Genomic DNA, 26,059 nt, shown 5'->3' on the forward strand with positions numbered 1-26,059 from the left:
ACGGTATCAAGGCGTTCACAGAGTACTGACCTATTCTACCCCGAAACTTTTGTTATAACGATACCCGAAAGAGTGTAAGCGTCGTCAGAGTGTGTACTTTGATACTCTCAGGTTGTGTTCTTGATTCAAATGCTTTCTAAAATGTTCAGAGACATGTATTTGTTTTCAGAATAGAACTTGTTGATAGACTGCCTTGCAAGGTGCTTTTGAAAGTTGTCCAAATGTTTTCATTTGTGTGATTTGGGCACGACCCGTACCTGCTTCGCATCACCATCACAATGTTAGTGTTCCAGAACATTTGTCAGTACCCTTGCTGATACTCCTAAAGCTTTTGATGCCCGCTTACGGAATTTATTAATGGCATAAAATGGTTCGTCCCTTTCGGCTTCAAAATCGTACACTTTAACCATCAACTGTTTCACATCAGTATACAACTTACAATTTCATCACGCATGTGTATCCCGTGCACGACGAGATAGTGGCTGTTCCGTTTCTGCGGTTTCACCCCGCCGTGACAGGTAACAACTTTTGCGTTTTCAATGATGATAGTTTCTTAAACAACATGTTTGGTGGAGTTTTGACATAGTATGTTAAGAGTTTCGTTAATTTTTAATTACATGATATTTGTGTAATCCCAGCCAATCTTGTAATCGAACTTACTCATAAGAGTTGACACAAGATATAGTTCAATACATTTTGTTCCCGTTGTATTAGTAAGAGGCATGTCCGGTACAGAAACACAGTAACTGAAAACGGAATCTTAAAAAAACACTACGTATAACAAATAAAAAGCATATCATGTCGAGAGGTAAATGTACCCCCACGAATATCCCTCATTTACCTCTCGAAATGATATGCTTTTCATTTGTTATACGTTGTGTTTTTAAATGTTTATCGTTCAGGGAAATACCTTGTTCAGTTACTGTGTTTTCAGTTTCAGTTATGTCGAGAGGTAAATATACCCTACGAATATCCCTCATACATAAAGCAAATATGAAAAAGTGACTTCAAAATTCTTCAAATCTGATTATGGGCGGTGGGGTAGCCTAATGGTTAAAGCGTTCGGTCGTCACGTAGAAGACCTGGGTTCGATTCCCCACATGGGTACAATGTGTGAAGCCCATTTTCTGGTGTCCCTCGCCGTGATATTGCTGGAATATTGCTAAAAAGAAGCATAAAACTAAACTCACTCACTCACTCAAAACTGATTAATGGTTAGACGCATACAATATACGCAATGACATTGAGAAGTCCGTGCACGTACCTTTCAGCACGAGTCAATCGTGCGTTTGAAACACTGCCACGTTGTATAGATGCAGTGTGAGGACAAGGTCAGAGTCTACATGGATGTGAGATATTTAATTCAGCGGATTGTGGTAGTTGTAGTTAATCTGATATGGATAATTCGTTTGATGAGGTAAGCACATTATATCATTGTTCACTGGAATGTTTTTGTAATGTAAGAGCTTTGTTATGACGTGTATACAGTCATTTCGCATACAGGTCGGCACGTAGTTTACAGATATAAAATTACATATAGTGATAACAAAGCTACCATTACTCACACGCACATAAATACAGAGGTATAAATGAGGATATATGCACGAGTGGGTGTGCCTGCGTGCGTGCGTGCATTCGTGTGAGTGCGTGCGTGCGTGGAAATAGTATAAGACAATTTGGAAAGAGTTCCTTCCGTTCCCCCATATTCTTTCTTCTGCAGACTAACAGACATAACACTAAGTGCTTCAACCCTCTATATTGTACTTACTTTGGGGGTTTTAGTTGTTTTGGGGGCGAGTCTTCTAGTAACGGTTGTGTTAGGTTCTGTTAATAGTTCTAGCAATTTATAAATATTATTTGGGATGGGGGAACAGGAGGAACTCTGACACACATTTTTACAGTTTGATAGTAAATTACTAGATCACAAATATAAAACAGCCAAACAAGGTATATACCACCAAACATGGGCTACAGCTACGGAGCATTATTCCTTGTACTGCATGCAAATTTAATTACCCCAACGATTATGTGCCAACGCTGTTTTGAGGATTCACCGGAACTTCATTGTTTGCAAAAGATATACATATATAAACATTTTCTATGTACTAAAGTTAATTCTGTATTTACTGTATCTACCTAAGTAGATTTTCAGAGTTTTCTACCAATGGCAATGTAAGGTTGATTTAGTCTACGGATTCAAACAAATCACATGTGCGTGCGTGCGTGCGTGCGTGCGTGCGTGCGTGCGTGCGTGCGTGCGTCCGTCTGTGTGTGTGTTTAATATCATAAGTCAATAGATATTACAGTTTTACATGACACGGTTAATTATCGAGGTAATAAACAGAGGAACACATATAGGATCAAACTGGACCAGTTATCATACAATCCACGCATCAGAAAATCTGAAAAATACTACGCTGCTGAGATACTTTATTACAATCAGACCAGAACTAACGGGGATATCGTCAAATAAAGGCATCTGATGGGCATCCATCGTTCTTACTGTCGCACTGTGAAGAAATTCTGCCAAGGTGGACAGTTACCCAGTCCCTGTGTCCGTCACGGTCGAGTAAGCTGAGACTGACCATTTGGTAGCTTGTCGATTGATGGCGCGAAACATTACTCGGTCCCTGAACCACGTTATTTTTCCTACCGGCAAGCCCACTCCTCAATGCTGAAGCCATAACTGAAGCAAGCCTTATCTTTTTCTCAGTCTCTGGTCTCCCCTGGGCTCCTTTTTAATTTAAATAGGTTTATTTGCTTCTAAACGTTCTATCAAAATTATACATTCAAAGACTAAGCACTCGTCTACTTTAAGTGACAAAATAATCGTAATGTTGGTGAGAGGAACACAATTTCAGAAGAGATTTGGTAAACAACGAGACGTGACATTTTAAACGGTGAATTTTGATTGACAGACTGTCTCTAAACACGAGGACGTCCCTACCCATCCCCGATGAGTTTGGGACATGTACGTATCGAAACAGGTGTTTCCTTGTATTTTGAGGGCACGCACAGTAACAACGTACATGTACATCATGGCGGGCGGGAGTAAGCATTACGTTGCCCCATGGCATTCACAGGTGAGTTATTGTTGTCTCATGTCGCAGCCTCATGTATTCAAGCAATATCTGGGTAGTGTGATGGCTAAAACGCTCGCTCTCCACGCGTAAGTCTCAAGTTTGATTCCTCACAACATGTGTACATTGTGTGAAGTCCATTTCTGGGGTCCCTGGGCTAGAAGGGCTGTGGAGAAGATTCACTTGTAGTTGTGGTACAGAGTCTGAACAGCGAGGTCTCCTGGTTGTAATGTGTTTGCTCCAACGGGCTGAGTCAGGGTCCAGTTGTGTTCAAAACTGTTTGCTGATTTGGCTCCAACTCTCGGCAGTAACGGGACACGTGATGACTCTATCTTTGTAGTGCTCAGCAATGGTCCCGCAAACTTTGGATGTAAAGTTGGCAATGGTATGCCTTGAAACTCTGAAGTCAAGAACTTTTCGACAGCCGTTGTCTTGGTTGATGTGTCTTGGAACCAGGCTATTCTGCAGCTCAACACACATATCAGGTGGCATCCGCAGGTAGTTAAAAATGAAGTGGTATCCGTCTACCTCAATTCTGTCATGAACATCATGAGTCGTTGAAGCTAAACTGTAGTCTTCTTTCTACTGAACGTCATGCACGCACCCAAAAGGGCTTTCATCTTGCTCTTCCTTCTAAGATCCAGGTATATACGTATAACAATGGATTTTCAGTGTTGGAGTAAAGTACTGTCGGAAATAGAAAACAACTGTTGTTAGGCTGTTACTCTGTATCCCTCAAATTTGCACAACTGCAAATAGGATATGTCGAAACAGGGAATCTATGTATAAATGTAGATTATCCCTGGTCGAAATAATTCGATCCACTTCGGCCAAACTGGACATTCCGTGTGATGCGTAAGAGGATATCAAGAAAAGCCTGTTTACTCGTTAAATCAGGCAGAACTTAGAAAAATACGACTAGCTGCTGAAAACAATAGGTCAGACTATAGATGGCTATTATGTCGCTCAGCCAGGTATGACGACGGAATGTCGACTCACCTGGCATGAAATGCATGCGCTGCCTACTGGCGCAGGGGTCATCTCAAAGATGTATTGTGCTTTTTCATGTGTGTCGAATATGTCGCATTTATTGATTAACATTTTATTATATTAGAAAAAGGTCGTGTCTTTCTTTCATGAAGTTTATGTTAAGATATGTAAAAGAGTATAATACCTGATACTCATAGAAGAGTATCGTGTTAAATCTCTATAAAGGTTATGTAGGTGGCATGACCACCCGAAGATCGACAGGACTGGATGTTGTTATATATGTTAGGAAATGCCGTGTACTTCCCTACTTTAAATCCCAGTGGGATTATAGCTGATATCTCTATCCCCCTGCCCTACCCCAGCCATCATCTGCTTAACCGTCCTGGTTTTGCTTTTGGGACAACCCATCCATTTGCATAAAGCCATAGTTTGTTCCAAATAAGTCGCCTGAAAAAAATCAGCATTGCTCGTTTCTGCACTAATCTCTCCGCAGTAGAGTCCTTTTTTCACGTTTGCAATCTCACACATTCGCATATCAACTACATAAATTGTAGAGATAAACGTGAAAAAAACCCCATTTTTATTATTTCAGTACTTTCGTAGTTGATGCAGAAGATGGACGAGATGTTGGAGAGCTGGTAACATCTTTCTTGTTGATTTGGAGAAGAACGGAAATCGATTCCAATTGGGATCCTTTTATACCCGATTTTGGGAGACATTTGTAGATATTCCTGGTCGTAGATTGATTATTTTAAATCGTATCAAGCGGGAGTACACCCCAAATGGAATGGATACAAAATATCGTAATTACAACGCAGTAACATTGGCATCAATCATAGGAATCTCGGCAAAAAACAGGAACATATCAGTAGCGATTATGAGTGCATTGTATATCATAACGTGAGTGATTGGGTGAGATCTAGCTGCTGTTGGAATTTCAACGTAGAATATGATGAAAACATCTGACCAACTCTGAAAAACCGTGTACAAAAAAAAGTTGCCTAACTATATCATCACTTTCTTTGGCGGACCTGGATATGCACAAGGTAAATGTGTTGAACGTTGGACATGTGCATTTGGGCTGTCTGGATGGCAATTGGGGAGCGAAAATATAAAATACTTAGAGAAGGTGCAACGGAATCAGGCATAACTGATTGGATCTTAGTTCGTATCAAAAGTTCGTATCAAAATTGTTTACCTTATCAGTTTTCAGTAACTCCCTATGGCCAACGCCCCCCCCCCCCCCCGACACACACACACACACACACACACGCATACGCGCGCACTCACAACCACCGACTGTTTGAAATCACCCTATTTACGACGCCTTCTGAAAGTCCATTCATTCAGTGGGCTTCAGGGTACAAAATGAGAGTGACCTCCCCTGTTGAGCGAGACGCAAGTCACATGATTTGTAAATGGCAACTTCAACAGATATTCGCGGACACTGCTTGGCGATACCCTCTGATAGAAGATCTATGAAAACAGATTGATATATCAATCTTTGTCATAAGTGAAGGTAAATATTTAGCTTACGACGCATTTCTAGTTGTAATAGTTGGTTGTATTGTTAGCATAATGAATCTCTTAATAATCATTCAATCGAAGACCTCGACGAAGTGATATCAGCTGGTGGTGTCACTGTTTCAAACAATGACCAGTCACTTTCAGTTTACGAAACCCGTCCTACTGAATTACTTTTGTAAATTGATATCACAGTGATGGTTGAATAGGGTAGTGAATCGGTGACTGATTAAAAGTTATCTGTCGTTTTCCTCATATTAAAAATAGATTCATACAAACTTGGCAAAATAAGAGGCATAGCCCCTAATCGTTTTGCCCATTACCAGTGTTAACTGATCAATATTGCTAGTGCCCAGGGCGAAAGAACGACACTCCTGCTATATTTTGTGGATACTCATTACCAGTTAGGTGGTTCTAATAGATGACATAATGTGAATTAACAAAGCAGTAATTGAACAACGACTACTTGCACTACCCGTCTGACAGGTCTTACTCTGCCTTCTGTTAACGTGAAACGAAATCCCAGATAAAGTCAGTTAGTTGGGGCTTCACCAGTTAGTTGCCAACATCGTATGAAAGAGAAAATTTGTCATACATGACACTTAGGATTGGCCAGAGTATGATATATGTAGGACTGGATTGTGACAAGTTTAAGGCTCTTGAACCATTTATTGTTCATAATCCAGTAATTGTATTCAAGTTATAGAACCTCAGTTTTCTCTTGCCTCTTTATTAGACATTTTAGAAGAGAGAGATGTTGAACTGAATGTTACAATCAAAACTGGCATTTATTCCAAAACATTACAGTGTAGACAATATATGTGTGCGTGCGTGCGTGCGTGCGTGCGTGCGTGCGTGCGTGCGTGCGTGCGTGCGTGCGTGCGTGCGTGCGTGCGTGCGTGCATGTGCGGATGGCAGTCAGGGTCTATGTGTACAGAGATCATTTATTATAGCGTGTTTGCAGTGAAAATGTACCTGTGAAATTATGATCGTGAATCCTCATAATTTTACTTTGCCCATCAGATATTTAAATCTGAATTATATTCATCTTAGCATATATTCGAATTCCTGTTTGTAGTTTTAGTTATTTTTGTGAGTTCTCTAGTAATGGTTGTGGTAGGTTCTGTTAATTATTTTAGTATATATCGGTTCATAAATATTATTTGGAATTTTGGGAACTGAAGAAACTCTTTACCTTCACTATATCTGTTTTACTTTTTTGTATAAAATGAAATTCATTGGTACGTTTTTACTGCAAACTGACTATATATGGTATCTGGTGTCTATTATATGGTCTCTGGTAGGAGTGACATGTACAAACATTGTTATTATATAAGCATATGGACGTACAAATTTGGGAATACTGGTTTTTATCAGTTTTCAGATGGTAAAAGATCCCAAACATCTTGTTATATGAAATAACATAAAACCATTAAGTGTCATAACAGATATGATAAAAAATATAATTTTGCAGTGAGTCATGATCAGGTTTATTTGATGGCAACAACAGGTTCATCAAGGCAACAGGAAAGTTATACATGTGCAGACTCCCTCCCATCGTGTTCTAAAGGAAACCCACGCATGCATTTTTAACTGGTTTCCATGGTATCCAGTCAATAGACCTAATGAATACTATTATATACTGAGTCTGTTTGATACAAGTTACTGCGCAAATGTCAGGAAGCTCATGAATGTATCTATTTTAAATGATTAGGTACACTAATTTCAAATGGTTTTGCAAACATTTATGAACATTTCTCTTTGAAAATCAGTACAATACCCGAACAACTCATGAAGCAGTACATGAATAGGTTTTTTGTGTCATAAACATCAGAGGATGTAAATCTGTGAGACAACAGAGTATTGTGACAACTTTATTGGTCACACTGCTTGGTTGAGCTCTATGGAAATGATAACCATACAATATCAAACATGCTATAATTATGTTGCAACTGGTCACATATTATACTGGACAAAATAAGTTAGGGATATTGGCAATTTTATGATTGATATTTTATCAGTGTGTCAGTGAGTAAACAGATATTTACGAATTCAAAATTTCAAAATTTGCATATATCCCGAACTATTTTTGTCCAGTATATACCCACTCTTTAACTGGTAACTTCTGCCTGGTATTTTCTGTATATTGTGAGTTAGTGTTTGGCGAAAGTGTATATGAACAAAAGCCACAGATGTTTGTTTTATGCTTACTGTGCTGTAGATTTGCATATTTATCAAAAGTGAAAAATCCACTTGAATTGTTTGAATGCTCAACCGTTACGTGTTGATTTCCAAGTTGCAGTTATCACTAGACTGGTTTGTAAGAGAAATCAGTTTATAATACCAAAATGGCTCTATGTAAAACCACCAAACAACTATGAAGTGTGATATGATAAACAAATGTAATCTAATTTAAATATGAAAGTTTAGCAATGATATGATAGGATATTAATTAAGCGCACATATCGTCACAACTACAACATGCTCAAGGCGCTTGAGTGGTCCCTTGATCAACAGATGTCCTTTTTCAGTCATTCTTTTAACCAACTCAACTCCCAGGGGAGTATTTAACTCATGCAGCATGTTATCACACAGTCTTAACCTTTCAGTACAAATTGCTGCTAAGGAATTACAACGTCAGTAGAAAATAGTGTCAATACCTGTTCCGCTCAGTAAAATATGCAGTCAGAGATGTATTAATATCATTTCTAAGATGCTTCGGTGAAAGATCAAAGACGCTGACAATACTTTATCAGACGATAATGTGCACTTTTTGCATTACGTCAGAATGTGTTGACATCGCTGTGCCATTCCAGTCTGCCCCCTCGTAATCAAACTTTTTTTGCATTACGTCACAATGTAACCGACGTCACGGTGGATGTCAGTTGCCATTACCTCATACAGCCTGCCACAGTAAACTGCTTCGTCGCATCCCATTTCTTGGTTTGCAGTTGCGTCAAACAGCTAACATCACTGGTGGAAACATTATGTTTGTGTTTTCCAAAGGATAAAATGCCTTATAGTTCGACTCAAAACTTTACAGAGACACGGTCATGTTTGCAATGTTTACATTCCCACAATGCAGTCGTGGAATGTTGCATGACTAGTCAGCTTCAGCGGAATGTACGGATCTAAACTTTTGTTGGTAGTAGAAATGAGATGGTCATTTTGCCTTGTATGGTTTAAGAGAATCACAGATGTAATTAAAATGATCTAGAGAAGATATTTAACCGGAACATAAACCTTCACCAAACTGTTCATCATTTGTTTTTCTAGTAACCTTTGTCTTAACATAGGGGGCTGACACATCAAAAGAACAGCACGTCAGTTAGCCCTGTGCGAGGATTCTTAATTTAGGTCACAGACACCGTCGTTTGTTTTCTGCCATAGATTATTTGAAATTAGGTTTAGAAATTATTAAATACGGCATCTTAGAAAAGAAATACAGTACGTTCTACCACCATGTATAGTGTAATAAAGCACACTTTCGCCCTGAACTCTTATATCGTTAAAGCACTCGTCCTCTTGCATTAACGATAATAGTTCAGGGTGAAAGTGTGCTTTATTACACTATACATAAATGAAATATTTTCGTGGCAACTACAGTGGGGAAGCTTCCAAAATGGGATGAGGCTAAGAATCCAGGTGAACAATGATCTCCTTTCAACTTCTTCTAATGTAAGATTACTGAGGCAAAAGCCTGCTCCTTGTATAATGTGTAACCGTTCTTGACATTCCATAATATTATTGGTTAGACTGTGCTGGCAGAGTTCATGGGTTTGTAGAACTTTGTCATATATTCCAGAACTATTAGTCCAAACGTATAACAGCACTGCACCCCCTACTGAATGTCAACAGAAACAGTGTCACAACAAATAACACTGCAACATAATAATGCAACATTCAAGCTAATGTTTGTTGTTTCATGTAGGGAACAGCTGTAATCAAAAGCATGGAAAATGCAAAGCTGAGTCACCAAATGTTTTAAATTTGTGGTTTTTGAAATCGTGTTCATGTATGATATGGATTATTTACTATTAACATTTATAAACCGGAAATATTAGACTAATGCTTCATCTCTAAATATATCTGATCTGGATAATTTGTGAAGGATCCCCAGTGAAGTCAGAGAATCTGTGCTTGCTTCATGTAGAGATATTGTACTGCAGAAAGATGAGGAAAGAATAAAGTAGTTCAGACTCGCCACATACTCCTGTCTTGCATGAGCTTTCTTGGATATATTTGTTCCAGGATCTGTATGACAGATAGTCACCCCCAGCTGTAGGAGCAGCAGCACAATCACGCATAACACCAGATGTTGTTGGGTACTGTACCATAGAGGATTTCGTACCCTGATTTGTCTTTGTTTAGAATCTTTAATATATCCTTGAGCTTCTTTCTGCTGTATATTTCAATAATATCACTTGGATATTGCCAAATATATTCATGTTTTATACAAAATCAGTGGCACATTCATGTCAACATGTTGGGTCTGTCAGTGTCAAGGCATTTAGAAGTTTTATCTTACAGTGTATAATTTCCATTTTCTCACTATCTGTGTCAGGTGCAAACCACTCCAATAATCTCCCACTTCCTGAAAGAGCTTGTGCAACAAAACAATAGCAATCGGACCCCCTATTAACAGTACTTGTGTATCACTTGCATGGCATTACAAAACAACAAGAAGCAATCACCATACGTGAAATGACAGGAAACGGCTGATTGGATTGGCACATCGTTTTGCAAATTACGACCAGATAGGATTGCAACTTCTTTTTTAATTGTTTTCATTATTATTGTGTGTAAATAGGTTACTAGGTATGTATGGAACTTAATAATGACTAAGGGCAAAAAATATTTGAAATAATGAAAACCGTATACTTCGATTTGTACTTTATTGATCATTTATAATAAAGTGGCTGTAAATAAAGTGTATTCGCTGTAAACTTCCTAGCAGGTGTACTGCTAAACTGTAGGATCCTGATAGGACACTGACGACGAGAAAAATACTTTTGTGAAGTTTTGTCTCATAGATAAGACGACCCCCTTCTACAGACAGCTGTTTTTAGTCCTCAAAATTTGGCTTATACACGGTAATATACGATAACAGGATGCAGAATCAAAAATACTGTCTCCATTATTTATCATCCAAATTGGTGTTTAGAGATATTACTTGTGTGAGATCAAACATCATTACTCACCTGTTGAAGATATCACTGTTAAATACATCTACAATGTTATTACATATTACACATGCAGCTATGATGACACAATGTTTACACCTCTGTCACAATGGTACTAGTGCTGAGAGTCATCTTCCTTTAGGCAGCTTTTACCAATCTATGTAGTAAACAGAATACTAAACAACCTTCCATGGAATGACATGTCTATAAAAGTCATGGAAGATTTTGTATCAAACTGGCTTTTGCTTGTTTGAAAACAAATCATTAACTTGTTTGATAAAAATGCAACAGAAGATCGTTTAACATTCTGCAATATCTCCAGGGAAATATCATTTTGACATTAGATTTTGCACAATGCTCTGAGAAATATGACATCGTGAACTTGATGATGTCATAATGCTGCATTGTGACATTGCTGCCCTGCAAGTCAAATTGCAGTACTTTGTTTAGATATATACATTTTTCACTGAAGACTGACGAAGAGAGAATTTCACCCACTGATAACAAATATATATTATTATTATTTTTCTTGATAATATTATGATATCAAAAGACACTCGGGTGAGACTCCCTATGTATCATGACTATAACATCCTTATCCTTGTCAGTAGACCGAGGGGCCTATCCAGACATCACTGTATTCTGATACACTGCATGTGCTAATTAACGTTTTTCACAGATTACTGGTTTCTGACATTTTCCTCAGATCTAATTTCCTTTCACCTTGAAGAATCAGCAATCAGAAACTGTGGGGCAGTGGGGTAGCCCAGTGGTTAAAACGTTCGCTCATCACGCCGAAGACCAGGGTTTGATTCCCCACTTGGGTACAATGTGTGAAGCCCATTTTCTGGTGTCCCTCGCCATGATATTCCTGGAATATTGCTAAAAAGAGGCATAAAACTAAACTCACTCAGTCACTCAACATGAACCATTGCAGATGAGATGTTCACTCCTGGTGGAAAGAGACAATTAAATTTACCTGCAGTAGCTGTATTTTTGTATTTTTCCTGCACTGTTCCATCCTGAGAGTGTTGAAACCGATCCCTGTCTTGTCAGGATGATATGATGGAACATCAGTCTGCAAGTTATGAGCAGTTATCTGTCTGTGATGATGATGATGATGATGATGATGATGATGATGATGATGATGATGACTACAGTGACAGTGGTGCTGCTGGTAATAGTAGTGATTGGTGATGTTACTGGTTGGTGATGATGATGATAATGGTGGTGGTGGTGATTCGGTTATTTTACTCATTGACTCAAATAGACCCTGAAACAATTATGCCCAATACAGAAGGTCTAGAATATATTGCACTTCAAGATTACTACAAAAATTAAAAGGTCACTGGACTCCTTTTATGAATATGATTTAGGAACTGTTTTTTCTGTAAAATATGTAAAATATTTCAGAGACTAAATGTAAGTCTGTCTCTGCCACTGTTAGTTCTGTTGTTGTAGCCTTGATACGCTGTAATAGTATCAAAACATTGCCAGCTGTTTCCGATTATTGGTTGAACTGTGGCAAACATTTCAGATGGTTTAGATAATTTTGAGAGCTGAAGATAACAATCTCTTCCATTGTTATAATCTGTATTCAGACATTTGCTTGTTTTTACTGCTATCATCATGGCCTCAATATCTAGTTGATACACATAAAGCATTCACAGTAACAAGCAGTGAAAGATATCATGGTCTGTTTGCATGACATTGCGTAACCTTTGAGACACTTGTCATGGTAATGAAACTGGAACCGTGTACACAATTAGTGCTAACTTGACTGAAAACACTTCAATGCTTCCAAAGAAGTATTTAAGTCACATGGCTATCATTTGATGTTATGGTTTAAATTCTTGTGTTAGAAGCAAGTAGAACTCAGTGGTAGTTTTTATATAGACATTTCAACAGCCTAGTCCTGGTAGATGTGACGTAACCATTGCTAAAGGTATGTTTAGTCTGTGTCAAGAAAAATCTGCTTGTCGTTCCATTCATTTGTGGACCTTTTGGAGAATGGAGCTAGGACAGTTTTACCTAATATTGATAACGAGAAGACCTACTACCTACCTAAAATACCAAAGGTCTGTTCTTGTGTTCCTATATTTGTTCAGAGGTGCCAACCACTCTCAGTTACTGTGAATTTCAAATCCAAAAAGTGATTTACAAAATCCACATTCCGATCTTTCTAGAAAAACGTCTGATTTTGTAGGAAATGCAAATATGTTTATGAGTTTAGAATGTTTCAGAGAATTTTAGTAAATGGCCATTTAAATATGTTCATTTGTGTTAAGTATTATCAGGGTTCCATTTAGTGTTTCTTAACTTGAACTGGTGAAACCCAATACCACAAAGTGCAACAAGTAAATAAACAATAAAGTTAACATTATTAGCATAAATATAATAAACTTCTCTGCTTTCTTATTGTCCGTTTTATCCATGGTAAACATGTCTGTTTCTGTGAATTATTATGTTAATATCCACATTTTTATATTTCGTGGGATTACACTTATTTAGTAAGAAATGCATCCCTTCCAGTAGTCTACACCCGTCATCATGGTTCACTGCAAACATCACTTGCTAACTTCTTCACTTGCATCAGATTACCTTTCATCAACTCAGTTTTGGGCAAGGTGGTTTATATGTATGATATGAGGCTAAGTTCATCCGTTTCGTAAAAGATCATTTTGACAGAAGGCTCAATGATACTCCAGGGACTAGGGCCGTTTATATATGTTGTTGTAAATTGTATTTCCGTTTTTGTAAGTTTCCTCAGAGTTCAAGTCTTGCAACTGCGGACTTCCTAATTTAACTGGGGCAGTGGGGTATTCTAGTTGTTAAATCCTTTGCTTGTCAGGCTAAAGACCTGAGTCTGATACCTACAATGTGTGAAGCCCATTTTTGCTGTCCCCACTGTGATATTGCTAGAATATTGCTAACTGTGGCATAAACCCAACTATTCCTCACTTTCCCTCTCACTCACTCGCTCACTCACTCACTCACTCACTCATGTAACCATGACATTGGAGGCAGACATCTGCTCTCGGTGAAGCCCATAACAGCTTGGGACATTTGTATTGTAATATTGTATTGCTGCTTAATATTCCCTGCTTATGTTTCATTAACAATGACTAGTCAGAGAGATAAACTAAGATAAATAACATTTTCATGTCATTTGCATATACTGTATTTGTGGTGTATTTCAATACTGGTGGCCAGTCTGGAACACATGCATGTGAGTGTTGTGGCTATATAACCATGGCTGAGCTTGAAAAAACAGTAAGTAATGGCTTGAACAGCACTCATTTGCCGACTTTTGGTTCTTTAAGTTCATTTATTGCATGTTTCATGAGATCTTTTGTTGAAGACCCGTAGTGATGTTCCAATTCTGTGAAATAGTCAAAACTTGGAGGCAGTGACCAAACGTCTAAGCACTGGAACACATTTTGTCATAATGGTACACAAGTGATGATGTAGAACCACTGTTTTACTGTTTAAACACTTGGCAATGGAACATATTTAAGAAGTGATCAGGACCTGTAGACATTTTCGAGGGTCATACTGAGTTTTTTACATCTTGCATGGGTGAACAAAGTGCAAGCAAAACCTTATTTCAAGTTTGTGACTTTGCCTTTTGGGCTTACATCAGCACCTTATGTGTTTTCAGAAATTACACGACTCTTGCTCAAAAAGTGTCGTTTCGAAGGAAAGATGGTAGTTATGTTTTTAGACATCTGTATCTTATCAGCGCAGCTTGAGCATTGTACATGTTCTTCTAGTGAGGCAATTAAGGAAGACATGATAATGCCTGGATTTGTTCCTGAGGTTGAAGACTCACTGTGGGATCCTACTCAGTCTGTACAGTGGTTAGGTTTTCATAAGTGGTGTTCCGATTAATTGAAATAATCGAAGATCAGTCGCAGTTACCAAATGACTGAGTAATCGATCACATTTTCTCACACTACATAAATGATTTTTGGCACTACTGTTTTAATGTTTGAAACACTTGGCCATGGAACATATCTCCACAATTGTCAGTGTCTGAAAACATGTTTAATTCGTAAAAAATTCACTTCACAAGTCATGACTAAACATTGCTTGAAGACTCCAGGAAGTTTATATATATGATATATTGGTCATCACTTTAAAGTAGCAAGCTGCATCATTTTACATTGGACAGGAAATTTGCAAATGCAGGTCGTGCAGTTAGGGCTCATGTTACACTTATTTGCAATAACATCCTTATTAGGAAAATCTGAAAAATGATGCTCTTTGGTAATTAGCCAATGATCAATTGTGAAATTTTAAATACCAATTCCCAAATCTAGATACCGGCCAGTGTGTTGCCTGGATAGGGTGTTCTCCCGAAAACACTTTCTCTTTTCAGCTGTGCTTATAGCTTTTTCATTGAATCATTATGAATGTTCTGTAATTCACTGGTCATAAACTTCATATGTAATATCCTTCTGTGAACATGTGACTAAATGTAGTCAGATCTTCACAGTTGGTGGGTTTCTAACTGTGAAGATCCAGGTTAGAAATAGTCTTCAGCAGCATATGCTTCTCTTAAGAGGTGACTAGTGGGATCAGGTGGTCAGGTTTGCTGACTTGGTTGACTTATGTCATTGTTTCACGTTTTCATAGAGCAAGTGACCTGATGTAAATTGTAATAGATGTATTGGACCAGGTGAGTCTGTACCTCAAGTACCCAACTGTTTGTTGTTTGTCACAGTGACCTGATGTAATAGATTTGTGGGACTGGGGCTAGACTGCACCTTGTGTACCCCACTGTTTGTTGTGTGTCACAGTGACCAGATGTAATAGATCTGTGGGACTGGGGCTAGACTGCACCTGGTGTACCCCACTGTTTGTTGTGTGTCACAGTGACCTGATGTAATAGATCTGTGGGACCAGGGCAAGTATTTCCCACCCCCTACCCCTGAGTACCCCATTGTTTGTTGTGGGTCACAGTGACCTGATGTAATAGATCCGTGGGACTGGGGCTAGACTGCACCTGGTGTACCCCACTGTTTGTTGTGTGTCACAGTGACCTGATGTAATAGATCTGTGGGACCAGGGCAAGTCTTTCCCACCCCCTACCCCTGTGTACCCATTGTTTGTTGTGGGTCAGAGTGACCTGATGTAATAGATTTAGGGGACCACGGCTAGACTGTACCCCACTGTTTGTTGTGTGTCAACACCTGATGTAGGAGATCATTGTTTTCAGGTTCTTCTGTATTGAATTAGTCAGTTGCCATGCTGCAAAGATCCAGCAAAGTTACTGTAGTTTACATTTACGGTAGTTGGGAAACATTGATGGAATTGACCTGGTTATTCTGTTAGTCACACCTCTTGATTAAACATGCTGTTACTTCATCTTACAATACTGAAAGTCGAGTTGTTGTTTGAAGATAATCTCACAAAATATTTCACTGAAAACACATTGTGTAGTTAGTGACCATGTAAAATAAGGACCACTGACTGAATGTCTGAATGCTAGTGCTCATGCTCTGAGTCCAACACAAAGGTGCATGTGTAGGTTATTATGTTAATTGTTATATTATATTAATTGGTTGTAATATTGCTGACTGGGGGACAGTCTACATTTACTCAGTGATTGCACTGACTCAACACTGGGAGAGCTGAGAATATTTACAGTGATTATTCTTACATGAGACAAGCTCTTTAAACCCCCGAAAACTTTGCACATAGATAGGTCTGGTGGTGAACTAGCACCTTTTGGTAGTATCCATGCCAAAACATTTGACATAGTCATAATTGTTTGACATGCATGAAGAGTATTTTACCATTGCACGAGATACTGATGACTTTGTCTTCTTGTGTAGATATATTTTGTAACAATAAAAGCTACTGTCACTCAAATAAAATGGTGAAGCTGTTATTGGAAGTAGTGAGAAAATATTTTGTTGGTCATCTGATCAAAGTTTGTCACAACAAGTTCATTCACAAAACCTCTAGCTAGTAACAGGTGCCAAGGCAATGCACATTAAACATGAAAACTCGGCTGCAATAGCCATCCGCGAAATAATATTGATACTAATGATGTACATTTATGTTGTGCCTGTATGCACCCACTTGTGCTTGCAACTTTCATCAATAAACTAGTATCACAAATTAGCAGCGCGAATGAGCCATGGGCCACATTAATGCTTGACAGTATGTTGCACCAGTTGGCCTGGACTGTAGTTGTCAGACTACGACTCACATGTGTGGCTACACCACATTATAATTTATATACAAATCAGATTATTTCATCTGCTTAAAAACCTCACTAGTTAAGTGTCCAGAGGGAGAGGGGCAGTACAGATCACTAGGAATTGACTGCACACCAGATGGATTGGAGCTAAACGATCATCCCCAGAACCTCTCCTGATGTTTGATGTTTGCTATGGGTCTGCAGATGTGCTGGATTGAACAGCATTGAACAGGATTGTCTTCAGTGATGGATCACATTGCTTGCTCTTTGCAGTTGTCCAATAACTTTTGTGTGTGTCATTTTTAGAAGTTGGAGAATCAGATAATTTTTATGAATGAACAGCTTCTTTATTAACATGATGTGATGTTTTGTCAAGTTCTGATGATCATCTTCATGCATAACAAGGCATCATGGATTGACCTTTGTGTTCCCCAGACTTGAACTTCAGGGGCGACAATTTAAGCAAAAGCAGGTGACCAGAGAAGAAGAGCTGAGGTGTTGCTGTCACAGCTATATTTGGATGTCATCTTGCTGACTTCTGTAGATCAGTGTGAAGTTCACATTGGGGGATCATGGAACATCACAACATATTTCTCCAGTAAACAGATGCTGCGCTTCCCTTCTTTGCCTGTATCATTACCAGGTTTTTCTTGGTGATATCAGTATGATACAGATCAGTGTGTGAAATAGTTTCCAGCTTTTGCGGGGGGGGTCGAGCTAGCCATGTCAGAAAGGTACTATCCCACAACATAATTAACTAGCCCAGAATTTGAATGTATAATATAAGAAAGGCAAGAAATAACAAAAAGGTAAAATACATAATTTTTATCATATCATATGTTGCATAATTTAAAAGTGTATTATAACTTAACAAATCAAATAAAGTAATATATACTCAGGGGGAAAAATAAGTGATCACATAGAAGCACTAGTGTTCCCTTTTTTTTCAGCTTTCTTCACAAGGTCTGCATACAGTGTTTGTGACCTTGGAATAAATAGAGGAACATTTGTTCTTTAATGTGATCCTTTTTTATTTCCCTCATAAATTTAGGAAAAATCCCATAAAAATTCACAAGTCGATCAGGCCAATGACCAGGGAGATTTACTGAACCGACTGGATTTTTACTGGCCACATATTACTGGGCCAGTGGCTGTTTTGCACATGGATACAAATCTACTTTCATGAGATTTTTCTCACTATTTCCATTGTGGGATTCAATTCAACAAGTCATATTTTTATTTTTGAGTGAAATTCATTGTGTCTGAGCCCACAAACTTACCTGGTTGAAATCATCAAGCTCATGATGACACACTTCTAGTAAAATTGAAGAAAAGCTATTTCAATTTTGTGTTCTTTCATGAATGTCACGAAGATATGAGGTTGTTTTGTGTTTAGTCATAGATTTCATTATTATACCACTTGGGTTAAATGTTGATAGGTTTGTTTATTGACATAATTATTGATAAGGCATAATTATGATCACGTGATGATATTGAATTCCGTAGTGCAGCTTTGCAATATACCGTATGCACCATGTATGCACCATGTATGCACCATGTCCATGTGAACTGTTTTCACCTGCTTCACTGCATCCTGTGTACTGTATTTGTACTAACTGGAATCTTAATGACATAGAAGACGAATTTCACTTTTAACTCAAGTGTTCATCATACACTCATCTAAAATGTATACAGTTAAAGAAATATCATAGTAAAAAGTTTCAGTTTATAAATGTGTACAGTTATCATCAGAAAATATTAATACTCAAAGCTCTCAAGATAGAGATGTGTCTATGAAACATTCCGTGTAAGAAACAACATCTAACATAATTGCCATCTATATTATAAGTTGTTCATTGGTCACGAGTTGATCAGGGGCTGAGGTACCTTTGATTTTTGTTTATCTTTCCTGAGCCGGAACACCGCAAAATTAATTTTTGAACTGTTTAAAGCATGGGTATCGAATCGTACACTTCAGCAAACCTGTGTGTATCAATCAAATCTAACATCTTGCTGTTTTTCCCGCAGGTATTGTCTTAATTAAATCTCTGCAGTGTAATTCCCCTAAACTTAATACTCATAGGGACTACATCAGAATGTTGTGTCAAAAATTATTTTTGGAATATGGGGCAAATCTTTTCGTAGCCATTCCCAGGTTTTGCAGATGACACAAGAAAAGCAAATTCAGAGTTACCTCCCTTCCAACGATTTGCATTTGCTATACATTGATAATTTCTGTGCATCATGCATGATTCAGTGTTATTTGAGATAAAGAAGATAAAGAAGTACTACCACTAAGTAATAATTAAGCTGCCAGTGGCAGTGGGGTACTTTGCAATTTCTTATTTGTTTGTGTCAATAAATCTATCCAAAAAATATACTGTTTCTTTGTTTCACTTGTCATTTAACAAAACCCCCACATTTAATCATTTTTATAATTAACTATGCCATCCTGAGCCATCACTCGCTATGACTGTTCAGGAAATATCATGTCGAAACATTTTGTGTCTCATTCTACTGAAGGTTGAAGGTTATTGGTCAAACATTGTTTTGAAAGGGTGTAAGACCCTTGTAAATTTTGTACTCCTGGCCCATGCGGCTTGCGTCAATAACATCTGTCTGTCTGCTTGCATTAAGCAATATCAGGCACAGAACAAGGTAGGCTTCTTATATTGGGGAAGTACATGCTTGATCGGAGTGCTTAAACAGTTTCATTGGTAGGGCGGATGCCCAGTTCTTGTGGAGAGACATTTTATTGACAATTGAAATACGGAAGTTACATTATGTAAAGAGTAAATAAATATGGATATTATTTACCTGAGATCGTTAATATCACTTCAGATGCAAAATCAACTGCTTGTATAACCAAACATAGCAAGTGAAATTCAGCAAGATCAGTCGTTTGCCAGTGACAAGTTATATATAAAACAGGAAGCCACATGATCAAACACTCTCTTGCAGTGCGGAGAGGGAAAAGTTTGGATCATCGTTGAAAACACATACAAAAGACTCAGATGTGGGAAGCGGTTATCTAACTTGTCCTGAATAGCTCTAAGCCATTTTCTAATTGTGATGGTCTCTTATTACAATAAAGGTGGTATCAATGAAACATTATATTACAGTGAATAGCAGTGATAACGTGATATATTTACTCAACAGCTTCGTTATGGAGGTTATCCATATCGTTATGGCGCAATTGACCCTGACCCTATAACACCAACTGATCAGAGTCTGTCTTGACTTACATGTTGCAGATGTAACATAACCTGATCATCGTCATATAGTTAGGGGTCCATTTTATGGTGGTTTTATGATATAACACCAACTAGTCCACCATGTAAAGTTAGAACTTATGCTCAATTTTCAAAATTGCTAATGTTCAGTTTTATATATAAAGTAAATAATTACTAGTGAGCGAGTGGATGAGTGAGTTGGGCCTTGCACAGCAGACAGCAATATTCCAGCTGTATGGCAGTGGTCTGTATTTGATCGTTTCAGGATTAGACATTTCAGTGATCAACAATATGAGCATTGTTCTTGTAATTGGAATATGAGGACGTGTCAACTGAGTCATCAAGCCTGACCACCCAATCCCATTAGTTGCCTCTAACAACAAGCATGATTTACTGAAGATTAATTCTAAGCCAGATGTTCATGGGTAGACAAGGGTGGATTAGTCAAAACCAATTCTGACCCAGATGTTCATGGGTAGACAAGGGGTTACTGAGGACCAATTCTGACCCAGATGTTCATGGGTAGACAAGGTTGGGTTAATCAAGACCAGTTCTAACCCAGATTTTCACGTGTAAAATGATATCAAGAACAATTTGTTTTTACAAGTCACAGTTGGTGGAAAATGGTTGTAACTAAAACAAGGGCTTTTCTAATGCTGTTTGAGCTTGGGTTGTGTTTGGTACTCCATTGTGACGCTCAGAATTAGTACACTCATAAAGCTGGTTAGACATAAATACACCCAGCTTCCCACCCAAATGTTGTCAGAACCAATCATGAGCAATGAAATCACCCACCAGTGCATCATAACTGACAAAACCATGTCATTACAAAATAACCAGGTTATAATCTGGCATGAACTGAAAACATCTAAGTCCAAATTGTTTTGAAATGTATTTTAGAATGTACAGTGCAAATGTGATCTGGGCTTATTTTGGCATGTAGAATGTAGATTCACACTTGAAAATGCGGTGAATACAGCAAAACTTAAGTTGTTTCTTTTAATACAAATTCAGCATACCTTGGCTGACAGATGCTAATAATTCCCAGATAACTAGTAACACTTTGTGAAATACTCTGCTGGTTTTATTTCATGTATAAAAATATGTTAATATTTGCATCCAAAATACTTCTAAAGTATAATAGAATATAATTCCACCATTTTGATAATTCAAACTGTTTTGATAATTTCAACAAATAGCAATAAGTTAAGTAAGTTTTGTGCTTTGTTTTCAGAGTGAGGCTAAAGAGCTGTCTGTCATCAAAATGGAGCCCGACAAGCCGGCATGTCGAGAAACTACTCCCCTGCTGATGGATTCTGGGAAGGAAAATGTGAAGCTGACCGGCAATGTTTCAGCAGCTCCTCCACCTCCTATAATCAGCAGGACGCCATCAAACGACCCAGCACTGCCTGTCATTCAAGTTGAAGTTGAGAGTCAATCCTACCAAGTGCCATCTCAAATCCCAGTTGAGGACAGTCGGGCCATGATGGAACATGCTACCAGGTAAGATCAGTTCCCTAGCATTGGAGACAGTCAGGCTGGAGGAGTCATTGTCAGCATGGGTGTGTACTCCAGGCAATTTCTGTATACAGAAATGTGCCTCAGAACATGTCCATCCTGCTCTGTGCCCTTTTTAGTTTGCTTTTTAAATCAGAATTTAGGCACATTTGATAGTATTAGCTGGAAAACGAGTATACCCTGTTATGATTATTTCGTTATCCACAGTACCATTCACAATAAGCTGAACGGGAACATCTGCATACATTTTCTGTGTTTGGCATGAAGAATATGGACTCATTGGCTGTTTAGGGTACCAGGTATGTTTCTGTATTCTTTGTTTTTTGTTAGGGTACACATAATACAGAAACATACCTGGGGTACACCTGTTCATTCTCTTCCCACAGTGATTACTTGCCACATCTTCCTCATAACCTCTGTTCTAATATGACCCTTTCATGTTGTGAGTGTTCAAGACTCGTGATTGGAGGTAATCAGATTTAGTAGTGCAATCAGCAACCTTGTTTCAAAAGATCTTGGTAATTTCTGGATGTATCGTGAAAACTAGAACCTCTTCCCAAGCGCAATACTCAAATGTTTCTTCTAGACAGAACTCAGTCATGTCATATTTGTTTCTCCACATTGCTTGCATTTGTCAAGTTGAATCTAAGTCGATGTAACACGTGTTCTGATCGGACAGGAAAAAGGGGGATAAATTTGCTGCCATTTTTTGAGAACCGCGAAATATGACTATATCAGAACAGAGGTTCTTAGGAAGATATGACAAGTAACCTCTGTGGGAAGAGAATGACACCTGTAGTACCTGTGCCAACAATGACCGATTCTGTGACAATCAGCCCATGTTGGAACACTGCCCCATCTACCGATCTTCAAGCAAATAACTGATGGAAGGGTTTCTCAGCATTGATGATTAGGAAAATGGCAAGTTTATTTTTTTATGCTGCCATTGACGACCTCCATGCTTTTTAAGATGTGCACACTTGGAACTATCTACATGTGGCTGATTTTCTTTGATGCGCAGGTTTAATGATCCCTGTAGAAAAGTTGACAGAAAGGTCACCAAGATACCGTTCGTCGACTGCCAAGTCACCACGTGCTAAAGAGTGTCTTCATTACTTATCATTTCCAAGTGATCTAAATGGACATTCAGAAATGAGATTCTTGGATGAAATTTCTAGGGTGAAGGATATGATGGGTTGTTAAATATTTAGATTTGGAGGTCTTGATGTTCAGAAGTTTCTAGAATCATCAAAGGCTACAAAGACGTCTGCCAAAATCTTTCCATTGCACCTTATCATCTGGGTGCAAGATGTGTAAAGAGAGGTAATGGAATATGTCTTGACCATTACACAGAAACAACAGATCTGGAAATACTGTTGTCATAGAGTGAGCCATTTCAATAAGTTTCTTTAAAAACTTCATATATATGAGCGATCTATTTGTTTCAACACATGTCCAAAGTAAACCTAGATTCTATCCCCTTTGTCTGGTTTATATATTCAGCAAAGATTTGGTGTATCCCGTCTTATCATAAATCTCCCTCCAGGCAAGGCCCTTAATTCTAAAATGCTATCAATAGATGTCAATTAACACCTCCCTGCGTTGGCGGATCTTACGTATGTACATGTGCATAGGCCAGTGACCTTGCACAATGTGGCTTAATGGCCACTGATATGGTCAGTCAGAGAGACCAGTCAGGGAGACCAGTCAGGGAGACCAGTCAGGAAGACCAGTCAGGGAAATGACAGAAGCGAATAGATGGTGCGGCTAGTCATGATGTCAGCCATGGCAGTTGCCTCACCAACAACTACATTGACGATGAAGAATCTCTGGCCAACTGCTTTTGCATGTGTGTAAGTGACAGAGCGGGTCTCCACATCGGAAACATTGGCCACTCTGTTCCATTGTGTGCTCTGTCACATATTTACCATTTTGTGTGCCATTTCGACCATTATGCCCCACCCAGAATAAAACATTGGTGCTTCTGTGTTCAACTCAGCCACTGACTCTGTTTTTGATCTCTTGTCCACCATCCTGAACTGCCATCCAAGAGTAAACACAACAAATGCTCTTGGACATTAGGAAGACTTCTCTTGAGGTTCTGCTGACAAACGTAGTTAAGATGAATTAGTTCTCTTAATGACAAGTGTTTTATTGTATGTCTGAAAATATCACTTGCAGTTCCGAAACTTTGCAAGCCAGTTATGCCTGAAAGCTATTAGCCCACAAAAAAAATACTTTACTAGCTTGATTAATGTAGAAACTAAGGAAAAATTACACACGATAGCTGCTGATACAATATGATGACCTGATGAAAATTCACTAGGGAGCCAGGCCAGTGACTGGAGATTTACTGGTCTGACTGGATTTTCACTACTGTGAGCTAATAGGACAAATTGTTTTGGATAACAACTACTTTATAGCGTGTCATCATTCCTGCTTGACAGTGGTACAAGAATCTGTATCGAAACGTTGCAATAACGCAATAAAGAAGTTGTTATCCGTAACAATTTGTCCTATTTGTACACCTCAACTTCTAAAATGCCACTCAAAGAAGTTACCTTTGAGCTAGTTGGTGAGTGGCTATTTCTCTCTCAGATCACTTGAATAGAAAATATTAAACAATATCTGATAACTGATAAAGTTTCTCTGAGTAAAGAAGTAAAAGTAAATATTGTGAAAAGGATACATTAGGAACTATAGGGTAAGCTGATTGTTGTTATTGCTGCTGTTCTCTAAGTGAGACCTGTGATGATTCAGAATAGAATTGGTCACCAGCAACCCATAAAGGGATAGGGTGGTAATACTGCAGTACTGACTCAAATATCGCTATACGCTTTTAAGCATTGCTGCCATAACTGGTAAATGGGGAAACAAGAATATTTTTCGTCTTGTGATTATCTCTAAGATTTAAGTTAATCCTCACAGACATTCTTTCACATTGAAGTTTTGTAATGTAATTCATTGATTAAACAGCATATTTATGTTCAATAAATTTAATAAAACTGAAACTGCATTGACTCAAGAGCAGATATAAATTCAAGATTTCTGTTGTGATAACCGCAACATTTTTGTAGGCGCTAGTATGTAGAAAATAGGCTCAGTCACTGTCACTCACTGCCAAACAGAAGTTCCTAATATATCCAAATTTATAGGATACGATAACCAGAAAGTGTTACGAGGGTGTATTTTCTGTAAATTGTGTTACTGATTGAGTGATAATTATTATTGGGTCACAATGTTTAGAGTTTTTCGTGATAGTTATTATGGGTCATATATCGTATCAGTGTTCAGTACTATTACTATTTTAGCAGCAGGCCTTTAAGGTGGTTCTCTAGAGTTTCCTCCCTTTGAGAATGTTTTGACTAAGGTAAACAGGAGAATACGGGAAGGTTATAGGTTAATAGCGATGGTCGTGTCTTGCTTGAATGATCAGGAATTGGTGACTTTGTATATAAAGGCTGGTTGTGTTGACACACACATGGGATGGAGACACATACGGATTAACTGGAGTACATCATTCAGCTAATGTCAACCTGCCTGCCTTTGTAAATGCTTGACTTACTTAACCACGACCTGACGCTCGCTGTGTAACATTCAATATAACTGTTTCTCACTCTCAAACCAAGACTTTGGTGAGGTGATATTGTATTTGTGACCCATTACTTTAGATATGACTCAGTTGCATTGTACATGAATCCTCTATTGTGAATCATTTTATCTTGCTGTCTGTGCAATACAAAATACTGCATATTGCCAGGGTTATATTTTGCTGGTTCTGACAGGATTTCTTACACCTTTTGTCACAGCAAATTTTTCACTGTAACAAATGGCAATTTACTGAAATACAATTGATGTGCCAACATACCACTTTAAAGTTGAGAGTCCTTAACCCAATTAAAGAGAGCAATCAACTTCTTGATGAGTGAGCCAGATAATGATAAATGTCCGTGAAGTGAGACAGGTGAACTGATTGAACTAGGCAGTTGGCCTAATGTGCAATGACAGATTTATTAGTTTCCGTTTCATGGACTGTTGTGGTCAAAGGTTAAGAGGCTGTAGCCAGATAGCTGACACACATTAGTACTGAGCATGCTTGAGTGTAATGATATAACAGGGACTTTCCCTCACTCCTGCAATTTGTACAAGGTCAGATTAGATCATCAGTAACCCATCATTGTCTATCCATGGAGGTATAGTGTAAGAACAAGACCCCAACGGGCCATGTTTGTCTCTTTTTGAAGACACTGTTGGCTGCTTGTTATGATCCCATGACCAGTCATTGCAAGGAGTCCTCTGCCTGAGTGGGCCCCTTGGCCA

At 38.4% G+C, this 26,059-nt stretch overlaps 1 protein-coding gene across 1 annotated transcript in view; it reads left to right on the forward strand.

The window, feature by feature from the left end:
* The first annotated feature begins 5,501 nt into the window (after positions 1-5,501).
* LOC137274025 (neutral amino acid uniporter 4-like) overlaps positions 5,502-26,059 on the forward strand; it is a 36,945-nt gene continuing 16,387 nt past the window's right edge. The window contains exons 1-2 of the mRNA XM_067806982.1: positions 5,502-5,589; positions 21,456-21,724. Of these exons, the coding sequence (XP_067663083.1) occupies positions 21,486-21,724 (239 nt within the window). The 5' untranslated portion in view covers positions 5,502-5,589; positions 21,456-21,485. The remainder of the gene's footprint in view (positions 5,590-21,455; positions 21,725-26,059) is intronic.

Source organism: Haliotis asinina, chromosome 2 (assembly GCF_037392515.1).
Source record: "Haliotis asinina isolate JCU_RB_2024 chromosome 2, JCU_Hal_asi_v2, whole genome shotgun sequence".
Classification (NCBI taxonomy): Eukaryota; Metazoa; Mollusca; class Gastropoda; order Lepetellida; family Haliotidae; genus Haliotis; species Haliotis asinina.